Genomic DNA, 15,465 nt, shown 5'->3' on the forward strand with positions numbered 1-15,465 from the left:
ACTTGGTGGAGAAATCTGAAAACAGTGGTGTTCCCATACACACGTTGCCCTTGTTCTTCTTGGTGATAGAGGTGGTAGGTTTAGGAGCTAACTAACTATAGATGGTTTTAACTTCCCTGGTAGTGGAGGGAAGGAATGCTCATGTGCACCAATCAGGTCAGCTGCTTTGACGTGGATGGTGTCGGGCTTCTTGAGTGTGGTCAGGGCTGCATCAGGACAAGTGGAGAGTATTCCGTCACATTCCTGACATGGCTTGTAGATGGTAGAAAGACTTTGGGTGTTAGGAGGTGAGTCGCTCACCACAATGCCTCAGCTTCTGACCTTGCGTCGCAGCCACTATTTAAATGGATAACTCATGTTAAGCTTCTTGTTGATAAAAATTCTCAATATCCAGCAACACACAAAGCGCTGGTGGAAGTCAGCGGGTCAGGCAGCATCTATGGAAGGAAATAGACAGTCGATGTTTCGGGTCAAGACCTTTCATCTGGACTGAAAGATAGAGGGGAGATATCCAGTATAAAGAGGGGGAGGGGGCTGGAGCAAGAGCCGGCAGGTGATAGGTGGATCCGGGTGAGAGGGGATGATAGGCAGATGGGGGGGGTGGGGGGGGGAATTTGATGCTATATATTTATATATATGACGTTATGTGCCTGTGATGGTGCTGCAAGATTTTCATTGCACCTGTGCATACATGTACTTGTGCATATGACAATTAACTCGACTTTGAATAGTGACAGAAGCTGGGTGATGATAGAAGAAAGTGAAGAAGGGCTTAAGGGTGAAATCGGAGAGGATAGGAAGGTGGAGGATGGAATAAAGGGAGGGAGGTGGGGAGGGCAGAGGGGGAGGGTGGAGGAGGGGAAAGAGACTGGGTGATTTGGGCCAGGTAGATCAGTAGGTGAGAGGAAAGGGACAGAGGGGGAGCAGTTACCAGAAGTTGGAGAATTCAATGTTAATGTTGCCAGGATCAGCATCTGCAGTCCCTTGTGTCTCCATGATCCCCAATACGTTGGTACTGGGGGACAAGGCAATAACAATGCTTCTTGAATGTTAATGGTTGGACACTATATTGCTGGAGATGGTGATTGTGTGGTGTGATTGTTACTTAGCATTTATCAACCAATGTCTGAATGCTGTCTAGATCTTGCTGTGTGCTGACATGGGCTGCTTCATTTGCTGAGGAGTTGTGAGTGAAAGTGAACATCGTGCAATCATCAGCGAATCTCCCACCTATCCTTATGATGGAAGGAAGTTTACTGATGATACAACTAAAGGTGTTTGGGTCTTAGACATTGCCATTTTCCTTTGTATAAAGAATGACTCCAACCATTGGAGTGTTTTCCCTTCGATGCCCTTTAACAGCTTTATCAGGATTATTGATGCACACTCTGTCAAAGTTCTTGATGTCATGGACAGTCACTCTCACCTCTGGATCTCAGCTCTTAGGTCCTTGCTTGGACCAAATAGTTCTGGTAAAACCACACAGCACCGATAAGCAGGTTATTGCAGACTCAGTACCACTTGATAGCACTGCCAACAACACCTCCCATCACTTCCTGATGATGGAGAGTAGATTCATTGAGTGACAATTAAACAGAATGGAGTTGTCCTGCTTTCTGTGAACAGGATGTACCTGGGCAATTTTTCACATTGTCAGGTGCCAGTGTTGGAATTGTACTGGAGCAGCTTGGCTCGAGGCACAGCTGGTTCTGCAGTGCAAATCTTTGGTCCTACAGCTGGGATGTTGTGTGGTCCCAAAGCCTCTGATGTATCCCGTGCTCTCAGCTGTTTCTTGAAATCACATCGAGTCAATCAAATTGCCTGAAGCCTTGCTTCTATCACAATGGCCATCTCACGAGCAAGCTGAGATAGATTATCCTCTCGGTGGTTCTGGCTGAAGACAGTCAAAAAATTTCAGGCTTGCCTTTAAAACTCACATTCCGGGCTCCACGCTTGACAATGGGGATGTCTTGGAGCCATCTCTTCCAATTATCCATTCAGCTCTGCACCACCGTTTATTAGATGTGTCAGGATTCCAGAATTTTGATCTGATCTGTTGATTGTGGCATCTCCTTGCTCTGCCTGTTGCAAGCAGTAATCCTGTTTTGCGACTTCATTGAGCTGGCACCTCATTTAAAGGTTCAAGTAGTACCACTCCCAGCATGCCTCTCTACATTCATTGAACTGGGGTTGATATCCTAGCTAGATGATAATGGCAGAGTGAGGCATACGCCTGGACATGAGGTTACAGATTGTGGTGGTTATACACGGTTATGGTTATATAGAATGGAAACAGGCCCTTTGGTCCATCTCATCCATGCTGACTGCAATGCTGATTAAGCTAATTCCATTTGCTTGCATTTGGCCCATATCCCTCTAAACCTTTCCTGTCCATGTAACCTGTCCAAATGCTTTTGTTTTAATTTGTAATTGTACCCACCTCCACCACTTCCTCTGTGGAAAATCTTGCCCCTCTTTTCCATCTCACTTCAAACCTATGTGTACAAGATGATACGAGGCTTAGATCGAGTGGACAGTCAGAGAATTTTTCCAAGGGCAACAATGGCTAACACGAGGGAAAATAATTTTAAGGTGATTGGAGGAATGTATAAGGGGGATGTCAGGGGTAAGTTTTTTACACAGAGAGTGGTGGGTGCATGGAATGCACTGCCAGCAGAGGTTGTGGGAGCAGATACATTAGCGACATCTAAGAGACTTAGGTAGACACATGAATGATAGAGAAGTGGGGGACTATGTGGGAGGGAAGGGTTAGATAGATCTTAGAGCAGGATAAAATGTTGGCACAACATTGTGGGCCAAAGGGCCTGAATTGTGCTGTAATGTTCTATGTTCTATGCCCTCTAATTTTAGAATCCCCTACCCTGGGAACAAGACAGTGACTATCTATCTATGCCCCTCATAATTTTATAACCCTCGATATGGTTACCCTCAGCCTCCTTCGCTCCAGGGAAAACAATCCCAGTCTATCCAATTATTCCTTTTAACTCAACCCCTCCAGTCCAGGCAACACTCTTGTGAATCTTTACTGCAACCTCTCCAGCTTAATTGTAGGTGTGCATATGGGAATTGTGTGCGTGCATATGTGTGTGTAAGAGTGTGTGCATGTATACAGGGGGTTGAGTGTGTGCATATGTCATTGTGTGTGTCTGTGTGCATCTGTGTGTTGTGTGTGTGTGTCTGTGTGTGTGTGTGTGTGTGCATGCACATGTACAAACAATTTCATCTTAGGTACCTCTCCAGCTACTACTTTCTATCATAAATCTATTTATCCTTCCTCCTTCACATAAAAAATACATGTATTGAAATATAAGAAGAGCATTGTCAGTTCTTCATCTCCTAGGGGATATAATTCAGCAGTTCCCTGTGCTTTCATCTGACTAATTTCTATTTGTTCCCTCTACAGACGAGACCCATTCAGTCCAGATTCTTACAGAGTCGAAACTTGAATTGTATAGCACTTTGTGAAGGTAAGAATCTCTTTTGCTTTCTCTTCAGCCTAATACCACAGTTGGAGAGGATTACCAGCAATATTTTTGTATTTGCTAAATAATCTTCCCTAACCTAATTATTCCACAAGCAACATGCATGGGTACTGAACAAGTGACCTCATTTTTTTAAGCTGGTCTGGACTTCTGACGTTTAATCTCCTCTCTCTCTCTCTCTCTCTCTCTCTCTCTCTCTCTCTCTCTCTCTCTCCCCCCCCCCCTCCCTCTCTCTCTCTCTCTCTCTCTCTCTCTCCCCCTCCCTCTCTCTCTCTCTCTCTTCCTTCCCCCTCTCTCTCTCCCTCCCCCCTCTCTCTCTCTCTCTCTCGTCAACATCATCTGAAGATGTAGCTGAAATTGTGAATCTAATTTGGCACAACAGTCTACGTTGGACTGTTTTATAGCCAGTTATTTTCCTGGCTAACACTTTTCCCTCCCTCAAAGTCACTAAAACAGATTGAAAATCAAAAAATACTGCAGATGCTGGAAATCTGAAATACAAACAGGAAATGCTAGAAACACTCAGCAGGTCAGACAGCATCTGTGGAGAGAGAAAGAGAGTTTCAGGTCAGATACTCTATGTCAGAATGGAACACTAAAACTCTTATTTGGTTGTTGTCTCCTCACAAGTTGCAAGATCATAGCATCAGAGAGAGATATGGCACGGACAGAGACTCTTCTGTACACTCTTGTGTTTAATTTTTTTGTATAATTTATGTCAGTTTTAGGTTATGTGATTTATGTTCATCATGCTTGCAATGTACTGTGCTGCTGCCGCAAAAGGCAAAGTTTCGTGCCATTCATACCCTGGGTAGGGTATGTCAATGACAATAAACTTGAATTTGAACTCATTGGAACATTAAAAAAAACAAAGGATTGACAGGTGGATGCAGGAATGATGTTTTCTCCGGCTGGGTGTCTAGAGCCAGGGGTCACAGCCTTAAATAAAGGTTGGCCATTCAGGATCGAGGATGCAAAGAAAGTTTTTCACTTGGGGCAAGTGAATCGTTGGAATTATTTACCAAAGGGACTCTGGAGGCTTGATTAATATGTCTGTTTAAGATGTTGGATAGGTGATAAGCAAATCAAGGGATATGGAGTTACTGCAGGGATGTAAGGTAGCAGGTTACGTGTGATCTTACTGTATGGTGTAGTGGAGGCAAGCCTTCTTATGGGATGCAGTGGTCAATTTACTGAATTAACAGCCAGAAGTCTAGAGCATTTCTCCTGAGGCATGAGTTTGAATTCCACCCCGGCAACTGGGGAATTAAAATTCAGTTAATTAGATAAATCCAGAATTAGAACTTAAACAGAAAATGCTTAAAACAATCAACATGTTAGGCAGCATCAGTGGAAAGAGAAATACTTAATGTTTGGTGTCTGGGATGCTTCATCAGAACTGTCTGACCTGAAGAGTGTTTCCAGCATTTTCTGTTTTTGTTTCAGATTTCCAGCATGTGTTGTTCTTTTTTTTGATTTTCTGGAATTAAAATTAGCCACAGTAATGGTAACTAGGAAATTATCAAATTATATTAAAGATTCATCTGCATACTAATGTCCTTCAAGTTGTCAAGTCAAGTCGAATTTATTGCCATATGCACAGATACGGTGCAGTACAGGTACAATGAGAAACTTGCTTACAGCAGCATCACAGGCGTGTCGATCCAGCCAACAACACATAGAACATAAGTTATGCATACATTATACAAGACAATGAAGAAAAAAAAGACTGTGCAAAGCAAGACATTATAGTTTTATAGAATAGAACATTACAGCACAGTACAGGCCCTTTGGCCCACAATGTTGTGCTGACATTTTATCCTGCTCTAAGATCTAAACCCTTCCCTCCCACATAGCCCCCTATTTTTCTATCACTCATGTGTCTATCTAAGCATCTCTTAAATATCCCTAATGTATTTGCCCTCACAACCTCTGCCGGCCGTGCGTTCCCCGCACCCACCACTCTGTGTAAAAAACTTACCCCTGACATTCCCCTTATGTCTTCCTCCATTCACCTTAAAATTATGTCCCCTCGTGTTAGCCATTGTTGCGCTGGGAAAAAGTTTCTGGCTGTCCACTCGATCTATGCCTCTTATCATCTTGTACACCTCTATCAAGTCACCTCTCATCCTCATTAACCCCAAAGAGAAAAGCCCTAGCTCACTCAACCTATCCTCATAAGACATGCTCTCAAATCCAGGCAGCATCCTGGTAAATCTCCTCTGCACCCTCTCTAAAGCTTCCACATCCTTCCTATAATGAGGCGACCAGAACTGAGCACAATACTCCAAGTTGGTCTAACCAGAGTTCTATAGAGCTGCAATATTATCTCACGGCTCTTGAACTCAATACCCCAACTAATGAAGGCCAACAGACCAGATGCTTTCTTAACAACCCTATCAACCTGCGCAGCAACCTTGAGGGATCTATGGACGTGGACCCCAAGATCCCTCTGTTCCTCCGCACTGCTAATAGTCCTGCCATTAACTTTATATTCTGCCTTCAAATTAGTGCAAAGAAAAATCCACAATTGGAGACAAGTCCGTGGTAATGCAAGTTCTGCAGGAAAAGAAATTTCCCATCCTCACCTGGTCTGGCCTACGTGTGACTCCAAACCCACCAATTTGATTGACCCTTAACTGTGTCCTCAGTTCAGGGGCTTTAGGGATTAGTTGGTGGTGGTGTTAGCAATGTCTATATCCCATGAACAAATAAATCTAAAATATCCAATTTTGTGATTTGTTAACTCTACAGTGCCTCTTCCTATATCCTCTAGATTCCTAGTGTGTAAGTAAATGCAATTACACTGACAGTTACTGGTTATAATGAAAGTAACTAAGGGATGAAATGTTGTATGCAACTTACTGAAATATTGTGGTGCTTCTCAGCAAGGAAGAGTGGGAGGGAAATGAAATGTAAAGGGTAAACAACAGACATGGTAAATGACTGAAGGTACAGTTAAAGAGACAGATTTAAAAGAGAACCTTGATGGCAGGTAAAGGATGCAAGAAAGCAAAGGGTCAAATTGGTAAATTGGTCACACGTACCGAGATGCAGTGAAAAACTTGTCTTGCATTCCGTTCATACAGATCAATTCATTACACAGTACATTGAGGTAGCACAAGGTAAAACAGTAATAGAATGCAGTATGAAGTGTTACAGTTACAAAGAAAGTGCAGTGCAGGTAGACAATAAGGTGCAAGGTCATTAAGAGGTAGATTGTGTGGTCAAGAGTCCATCTTATCGTACTAGGGAACCATTCAATAGTTTTATAACAGCGGGATAGAAGCTGTCCTTGAGCCTGGTGGTACATGCTTTCAGGCTTTTGTATCTTGTCCGATGGGAGAGGGGAGAAGAGAGAATGTCTGGGGTGGGTGGGGCCTTTGATTATGCTGGCTGTTTTACCGAGGCAGCGAGAAGTGTAGACATGGAGGGGCTGGTTTCCATGATGTGCTGAGCTGTGTCCACAACTCTCTGCAGTTTCTTGCAGTCTTGGGCAGAACAGTTACCATACCAAGCTGTGATGCATTGGATAGGATGCTTTCTGTGGTGCATCGATAAAAATTGGTGAGGGTCAAAGGTGACGTGCCAAATTTCTTTACTCTCCTGAGGAAGTAGAGGCGCTGGTGAGCTTTCTTGGCCATACCGTCTATGTGGTTGGACCAGGACAGGAGTGATGTTCATTCCTAGATACTTGAAGCTCTCAACCCTCTTGACCTCAGCACCACTGATGTAGACAGTAGCACGTGCACCACGCCCTCTTCCTGAAGTGAATGACCAGCTCTTTTGTTTTGCTGATATTGAGGGAAAGGTTGTTGTCATGACACCATGTCACTAGGCTCTCTATCTCCTTCCTGTACTCCGGCTCATCGTTATTTGAGATTCAGCCCACACTGCAGTGGTATCATCCGCAAACTTGTGGATGGAGTTAGAGCAGAATCTGGCCACGCAGTCATGAGTGGATAGGGAGTAGAGTGCAGACTTGCAGTGTCTCATGCCTCAGCCCTTAATAGTTATATTAGGATGGAAGAAGGAAGGGACTGTAGGATCAGCCACATCAATGGTGCATTCAGTAGAGATGAAGAAGGATGCAAATATAGGTTTGAGCGAGGCCATGGAGGAACGAACATAGGAATAGAGCATTTTGAAATCAATGTCTAAGAAACCAAACAATGGCTTTCAGAGGAGACAGCTTTAATGTGTGAGCAAGTCATATTGCAGGGAGGGGAAGGATTGTGGCATTCAGACCACTAGCATCTACTGCCAGAAATAACATCTAACCATCAATTCAAAGACTTCAGGATTCAAGAATATACCTGCTTCATATTTTTTTAACAAAATCTCCAGAGTAAAACAGAGTTTGGCGTAAAATGGCAGAGGTTAGTGTAAAATATTTTTGTGTCAAACTCTGTCATTTTACACCAAACTCTGCCATTTTAATAGCAATACAGGCTGTTAAAAACAAAAAAATAGTTGAACAAAGAAAACCACCTGGCTGTCTCCCAGTGCGCTTAGCTGAGATCAACAGTGAAACAGAGTGCTGATGAGATTGAGCGAGATCTTGTCTGTTAATCTCTCTCTCTTTGTGTTACTTCTCTTAGTTATAACTTCAAAAGACCTCCAGAAACATGGGAACATTTGGGTCTGCCCTGTCTCGGATCATGTCTGCACTCGTTTCTTTTTTGTGTGAGTATTGTGAGCAACACGAGGTTGCCGAGATGTAACAGTATCGATTCTTCGTAAGGACTGTGTATGTTGTCAATCACTCCCCGCCACTTGGAATGTGGATTGGGGAGAAGCCTTCAATCCAGCATGTCAAATAGTTTCTGATGTGACACCAGAGTGGAGTAATGGGTCTTCACTTCCATTGATCTTTGGAATGTCCACATGCCTTATTAGGTACACAATTCTAGTACTGCAGTCAAGTGAGTGATATAGGTGGTGTCAGATTTAAGGTCAAATAGCGTCGGAGGGCTGTTATACTGAGGAGAGGGCTCAATGCATTTTGTGTCCATCTCAGCTTCATCCAGAGAGGGCTAGAATGCAATGAGCCCATAAGTTGGTCAGTGGATCTATAGGAACAGGTAAGTACAGGCAAATGCTTCACAGCTCCAGTGCCCCGAGTTAGATCCTGACCTCAGGTGCTGACTGCGTGAAGTTTGCGCATTCTTCCTGTGACCAAGTTTCTGGGTGCTGTGGTCTCCTCCCACATCTCAAAGACAATATGCTCGGTAGATTAATTGGCCGCTGTAAATTGCCCCTCACGTGTGGGTGAGGGGTAGAATCTGGGGGGAATTGAAGGGAATGTGGGGAGAATAAAACGGGACAAGACACACAAAATGCTGGAGGAACTCAGCAGGTCAGGCAGCATCTGTGGTGGGAAATAAACAGTCGACGTTTCGGGCCGAGACCCTTCATCAGGACTGGAAAGGAAGAGGGCAGGAGCCAGAATAAGAAGGTTGGGGGAGGGGGAGGAACACAGGCTGACAGGTGATAGGTGAGTCCAGGTGAGGGGGGGAGGGAGGGAGGTGGGTGGGGGAGGGGGGATGAAAAGGAGTGATGTAGGTGGAAGAGGCTGAAGAAGAAGGAGTCCAGTAGGAGAGGGCAGTAGACCAGGGAATAAAGGGAAGGAGGTGGGCAGTAGATGGGCAGGTCATGAGGGGGAAGGGAAGGGGTGAGGGGGCCACAGGAATGAGGGAAAACAAGGGAAATAAAATGGAATTAGTGTAAGTGGGTGCTTGATGGTCAGTGTGAACTTGGTGGATCAAAGGAGCTGTTTACATACAGTAGTCTCTATTTTACAATTCCAAACCAGCACCTTTGGGATTGGAGTTCAAGGCTCAAGTTGTGCAGGATAATTTCCACACCCTGGTACTTTCTGAGCCGGCATTAGATAAAATGGCAATAAATGTTGCCAGATTTGCTGGAAAGACACAATTATATCCCAGGGAGGAAACCCTCACCCATTGGGCCGAATCAAAGCTGTTCAAGCTCTGTTTGCTTCAGAGTTCTGAGGCACTCACCCAGATGCAGAACTTTGAAACAACCCAGAGGTCAGGTACCAGCATGTCCCACCTTCCGCTTCGCGGGTGGACTCACCACCTTGCCCAGTGGCGGAGAACTGTTGTGCTGAAGAGAGGGTCTCTGGCATTTGGCACCCATCTCTCAGCTTCATCCAGAGAGGACTGGAGTGGTAAATTGGTTTATTATTGTCACGTGTACCAAGGTACAGTGAAAAACTTTGTTTTGCATGTCATCCATACAGATCATTTCATCACATCAGTGTATCGAGGTAGTACAAGGGAAAAGCAATAACAGAGTGCAGAATATAGTGTTACAGTTACAGAGAAAGTGCAGTGCGGGCAGACAATAAGGTGCAAGGCCATAACAAGGTAGATTGTGAGGTTAAGAGTCCATCTTATCGTACAAGGGGACTGTTTAATAGTCTTATAACAGTGGGATAGAAGCTGTCCTTGAGCCTGGTGGTACATGCTTTCAGGCTTTTGTATCTTCTGCCCAGTGGGAGGGGCGGAGAAGAGAGAATGTCTGGGGATTTCAATGAGACCATGAGCTGATCACTGGATCCATGGGAACAGGTAAGTACAGGCAAGTGTTTGAATTAGTTTACTTTGTTCCGCGTTCTTTTCAGCATTTTATGTATTGTTAATGAAAATATTTGCGTAACTTTTATTTTTTTTAGTTGTTTGACTGTTTTTAAATACCTCTGACTACCTGAAACATTTACAAATAACTCAAAAGCCTTTGACAGTGGGTGAGTTGTCACCAGGTAGTATGCAATCTGAAGGCTAGTCTCCTCTCTGAGCTCGTTCTTCCTATGGTACACCTCTGGGGTTCTGAGGGTCAGCTTGTCCAGCTCTCTACATCCAGAAGAGCCAGATCCTGAGATGTGTGCTCTCATCTCAGGATCTGCGCAGAAATTGCAGGGGCCCTGGCAGAGATATTTAAAACATCCTTAGCCATGGGTGAGATGCCGGAGGACTGCAGGATAGCTAATGTTGTTCTGTTTTTCAAGAAAGGCTCTAAGAATAAGCCGGGAAATTACAGGCTGCTGAGACTGACATCAGTTATGGGTACATTTTTGGAAGGTATTCTAAGGGACAGGGTATATAAGTATTTGAATAGACAGGGCCTAATTAGGGATAGTCAACATGGCTTTGCGCATGATAGGTCATGTCTAACCAATCTTATAGAGTTTTTCGAGGAGGCTACCAAGAAGGTCGATGACAGAAAGACAGTGGACATTGTCTACATGAACTTTAGCAAGGCCTTTGACTAAGTCCCGCATGAGAGGCTGCTGTAGAAGGTTAAGTCGCTTGGCATTCAGGATGAAGTAGTCAATTGGATTCAACGTTGGCTTAGCGGGAGAAGGCAGAGAGTGGCAGTAGGTGGTTGTCTCTCTGACTGGAGGCCTGTGTCTAGTGCTGTGCTGCAGGGGTCGGTGCTGGGTCTGTTGTTGTTTACATCTGTACTAATGATTTAGATGATAATGTGGTGAACTGGATCAGCAAATCTGCGGATGACACCAAGATTGGGGGCATAGTGGACAGCGAGGAAGGCTATCAAAACTTGCAGTGTGATCTTGACCAGCGAGGTAAATGGGCTGAAAAATGGCAGATGGAACTTAATGCAGATAAGTGTGACGTGACACACTTTGGGAGGACAAACCAGGATAAGACTTACACAGTGAATGGTAGGGCACTGAGGTGTTCAGTAGAACAAAGGGACCTGGGAATACAGATCCATAATTCCTTGAAAGTGGTATCATAGGTAGATAGGGTCATAAAGAGAGCTTTTGACACTTTGGCCTTCATAGATCAGGACACTGAGCACAGGAGTTGGGATGTTATGTTGAAGTTGCACGAAATGTCCGTGAGGCTGAATTTAGAGTATTGTGTGCAGTTCTGGTCACCTACCTACAGGAAAGATCTCAATAAGTTTGACAGAGTACAGAGAAAATTTACAAGGATGTTGCTGGGACTTGAGGACCTAAGGTATAGGGATAGGTTGAATAGATTAGGACTTTATTCCCTGGAGAGCAGGAGAATGAGGGGAGATCTTATAGAGGTATACAAAATTATTAGGGGTATAGATAGGGTGAATGCATGCAGGCTTTTTCCCCTCAGGTTGGGTGAGACTAGAACTAGAGGTCATAGGTTCAGGGTGAAAGGTGAAATGTTCAAGGGGAACCTGAGGGGAAACTTCTTCACTCAGAGGGTGGTGCGAGTGTGGAACAAGCTGCCCATGGAAGTGGTAGATGCGGGTTCAGTTGTAACATTTAAGAGAAGTCTGGATAGGTACCTGGGGAGGGGAGGGGTTTGGAGGGATATGGTCCAGGTCCAGGTAGATGACACTAGGCAGAAGATCAGGTGGCATGGACTAGATGGGCCAAAGGGCCTGTTTCTGTGCTGTAGTACTCTATGGCTCTATGGGAGAATACAAAGCCTATATCCATCACGATCCAGCCTGATGATGTACCTTTGAGACCAGGCTCATTCTGGTTTCTAAATGTATTGCCACAGATAAGAACATAAGAAATAGGAGTGAAAGTTGGCAATTCAGCCCCTCTAGAATGCTGGCCATTCAACAAGAACATAACTGATCTTCAACCTTAAGCACAATGTTCTGCTCTATCCTCATATTTCTTGATTCATTTAATATCTTGAAATCTATCAAACTCAATCAATGACTGAACTGGATAGAGTATTTCAAAGATTCATCATGCTTTGAGTGAAGAATTTTTTTCCTTATTCCAATCCAAAAGAAGCCCAGCTCCTATCTGGAGACTGGTCTAGTGCAAAAAGGGCTCTCTGGTTTAATAATGACTCAGTTTCAATCTGGATTAAAACTAATGCGATAACCCCTTTGTTAGTTTGGGACTTAGGTAAGTACCCTGACCAAATGGTCAGGCACAATAACATCACCTTTACTAAATTCTATTTTTTTCTGATTTTTATTTCTGTTGCTCCATTGTATAACAGCTTGCACTTTTGAAAGCTCCCAAGATCATAAAGTCTTTTCCCCATGGTAGGGGAGTCCAAAACTAGGGGGCATAGGTTTAGGGTGAGAGGGGAAAGATTTAGAAGGGACCTGAGGGGGCAACTTTTTCACGCAGAGGTTGGTGAGTATATGGAACGAGCTGCCAAAGGAAGTGGTTGAGGCGGGTATAATGGTATCATTTAAGAGGCACATGGAGGGGCGGGGCTTGGAGGGATATGGGTCAAACACAGGAACTTGGGTCTAGTTGGGTCGACAACGTGTTCAGCATGGACTGTTTGGGCTGAAGAGCCTGTATCCATGCTGTATGGCTCTATAAGACCCAAGATCTGAGAACTAACATTACATTTCCAGGTAACTTTAATAACATTGCTGTTTGCAGGTATGAAGATGGACAAGTTGGAGATGCCAACATCAATACTCAGGACCCCAAAATCCAGAAGGAAATTATGCGCGTGATTGGCACTCAGGTTTAAACCAGTCAAACTCAGCAGAACACTGGCAAAACATTCTAGAGAATTCTCCCCACAGACTTGAGAGCCACCTCAACCATTCCCAATCTTCCTGCCCTGGCTTTTGCAAGGATTCTTTATAAATATTTTCAGTGGGAAAGGTTTTTAAAGCCAAAACAGGAGAAAAATCAAATTTAGTTTATCCCCGATGATGCATCAGTGCTGTAATGTTGTTATGATATATGTATATATATATATAGAATGTGCTTTTTGTATGACTGTATTGTGTATGTTTGACAAGAAAATGTTATCAGTTTCATTAAATTATATGTATGAAAAAATAAATATTTTGCACAATTTTGACTGAATATGTGATTATATTTTTAGTTACTGAGTTACCATTTCCAATGTTGAGTACTTACAACCTGAGATGTTATGGTTAATGTTAATGAAATGTTGGCCTTTATTGCCAGAAGTCTTGCTACAACTCCACAGGGCTTTAGTGGTTGCACTGTGTAGAACTGTGATCTCCTTATTTGAGGAGGGTCATATCTGCATTGAAAGTTTGTTAGGCTGATTCCTTGCATAAAGGGGTTTTCTTACGAGGAAAGGTTCAACAAATTGGCTTGTACTCATTGGTGTTTAGAAGATTGGGAGGTTATCTTATTGGAAAGTGTATGATTCTGAGGGGGCTTGACAGAGTAGATGTTGAAAGGATGTTTCCCCTGCTGAGTGAATCTAGAACCAAGAGGCATTGTCTCAGAATGAAGGTTCTCCCACTGAAGTGAAGATGAGGAGCAATTTCTTTTCTCAGAAGGTTGCAAAACTTTGGAATTACCTACACCAAAAAGCTGTGAATGTCCCTCATTGAATCTTTTGATGCCTGATGCACACAGTCAGGTCCCAGTGTACTTTGGTCGGGGATCAAAAGCTCTCAGCTGGTTCATCTGCCTGTCCTTACCTGGTCTGCCTGGTGTGTGACTCTGAAATGGGTCATCAGGGATGCTTAATAAATGTCGACTTGCCAGTGACGATTCCACCTTGTCAACAATTAAATGAAAACAGAACTATCTCCATCTGTTTAAGTATGTTGGCTGTCACCTAATGGGCAGCATTAAAGATTATGGTTTCTAAGTTCATGTGCATAATCAGGGATTGTCTGCAGTGTTGTGCTGCAGGGGACCTGCATTGCAATACTGCAGGAGTGCAAAGTGTTAAATTGAGGCCCTCTGCTCTCCCGTAAAAGATTTTGGGAAGGAGTTGGAATGATCCTCCTGTTGGCCTGTATTCCTGAACCAATGCCAGTCAAGTCAATTGGGCATGAAATTCAATGGCACCTATTAGTTGCACCAATCGGTCACAGATTAGCTTGCCAGTGACGTTTTTAGACTTGGGTCCAGAACTTGAAAATTCAGAATCCCTAAAGGCTGCTGATTTAGCCTCAGTCAGAACAAAGCTGTTCCTTGGCTGTGGGACCGTGCAAAGGGACACAGGTAATTCCTGAGCCAGATCAGGACCTGCAGGAGAGAGGGGTGGGAACGAGAGTAGGGGTGTGGATTGGAACAGAGGTCAGGCTTAAATTTGGAAGCCTGTGATTGGCAGTTGGGAGCTGTGGGGGGGGGGGGGGGTGTGGGGGATGTGGTCAGTGAGTCAGGGATCTGTGATTGGCAGTTCAGGGGGTGAGTGACAAGTTGGGAGGCCTACCTTTTAGGTTGGGGGGGGGTGTGGGGGGAATTTGTTGAGTGGATGAGGTAATCGGTTGGGTCTGGGTGGAGAGTGGCCAGGCAAGCATTGTGAGCTTGAAAGGGTGGATGGGGCTGCCAAGGAGAATTGTTCATGGGGGGACCTGCTGAGGGGCACAACAATTAGAGCTGTTGCCTCACAGCACGTGAGACATGGGTTCAATCTTGGCCTCTGGTGCTGTCTGTGTGGAGTTTGCACATTTTCCCTGTGACGATGTGGGTTTCCTTCAGATGCTCCAGTTTCCTCCCACATCCCAAAGGGTTGGTAAGTTAATTGGCCACTGTACTGTAGTGTAGCGGTTAGCGTAACGCTTTACAGCGCCAGCGTCCCAGGTTCAATTCCAGCCAGATAGTAAGGAGTTTATACGTCCTCCCCGTATCTGCATGGGTTTCCTCTGGGTGCTCCGGTTTCCTCCCACATTCCAAAGACGTACAGGTTAGGAAGCTGTGGGCATGCTATGTCGGCGCCGGAAGCATAGCGACACTTGCGGGCTGCCCCCAGAACACTGTTCGCAAAAGATGCATTTCATTGTGTGTTTCGATGTACATGTGACTAATAAAGATATTTTATCTTAAATTGCCCCTGGTGTGCTGGTGTGTGGGTGAGTGGTGGGACTGTGGAGAGGATAAAAAATGGGACGAATGTGGGATGGGCGCAAGAGGGTGGGTTGACGGTTGGCACAGACTTGGTGGGCCAAAGGGTCTGTTTCCATGATTCCACTTGAGTTGCATTTTCTGTACTGGGCTGTTTAG

The 15,465-nt window shown here is 44.5% G+C and overlaps 2 protein-coding genes across 2 annotated transcripts in view; one reads left to right on the forward strand and one right to left on the reverse strand.

Annotated features, from left to right (window-relative positions):
* The window catches only part of LOC127585132 (protein mono-ADP-ribosyltransferase PARP6), a 122,652-nt gene extending 109,421 nt beyond the window's left edge, over positions 1-13,231 (forward strand). The window contains exons 22-24 of the mRNA XM_052042314.1: positions 3,425-3,488; positions 8,105-8,189; positions 12,901-13,231. Of these exons, the coding sequence (XP_051898274.1) occupies positions 3,425-3,488; positions 8,105-8,189; positions 12,901-12,994 (243 nt within the window). The 3' untranslated portion in view covers positions 12,995-13,231. The remainder of the gene's footprint in view (positions 1-3,424; positions 3,489-8,104; positions 8,190-12,900) is intronic.
* celf6 (CUGBP Elav-like family member 6) overlaps positions 1-15,465 on the reverse strand; it is an 830,275-nt gene that overhangs the window by 6,011 nt on the left and 808,799 nt on the right. The gene's annotated exons all lie outside the window — the stretch shown is intronic.

The sequence above is a fragment of the Pristis pectinata genome, chromosome 32 (genome assembly GCF_009764475.1).
Source record: "Pristis pectinata isolate sPriPec2 chromosome 32, sPriPec2.1.pri, whole genome shotgun sequence".
NCBI classification, from domain to species: Eukaryota; Metazoa; Chordata; class Chondrichthyes; order Rhinopristiformes; family Pristidae; genus Pristis; species Pristis pectinata.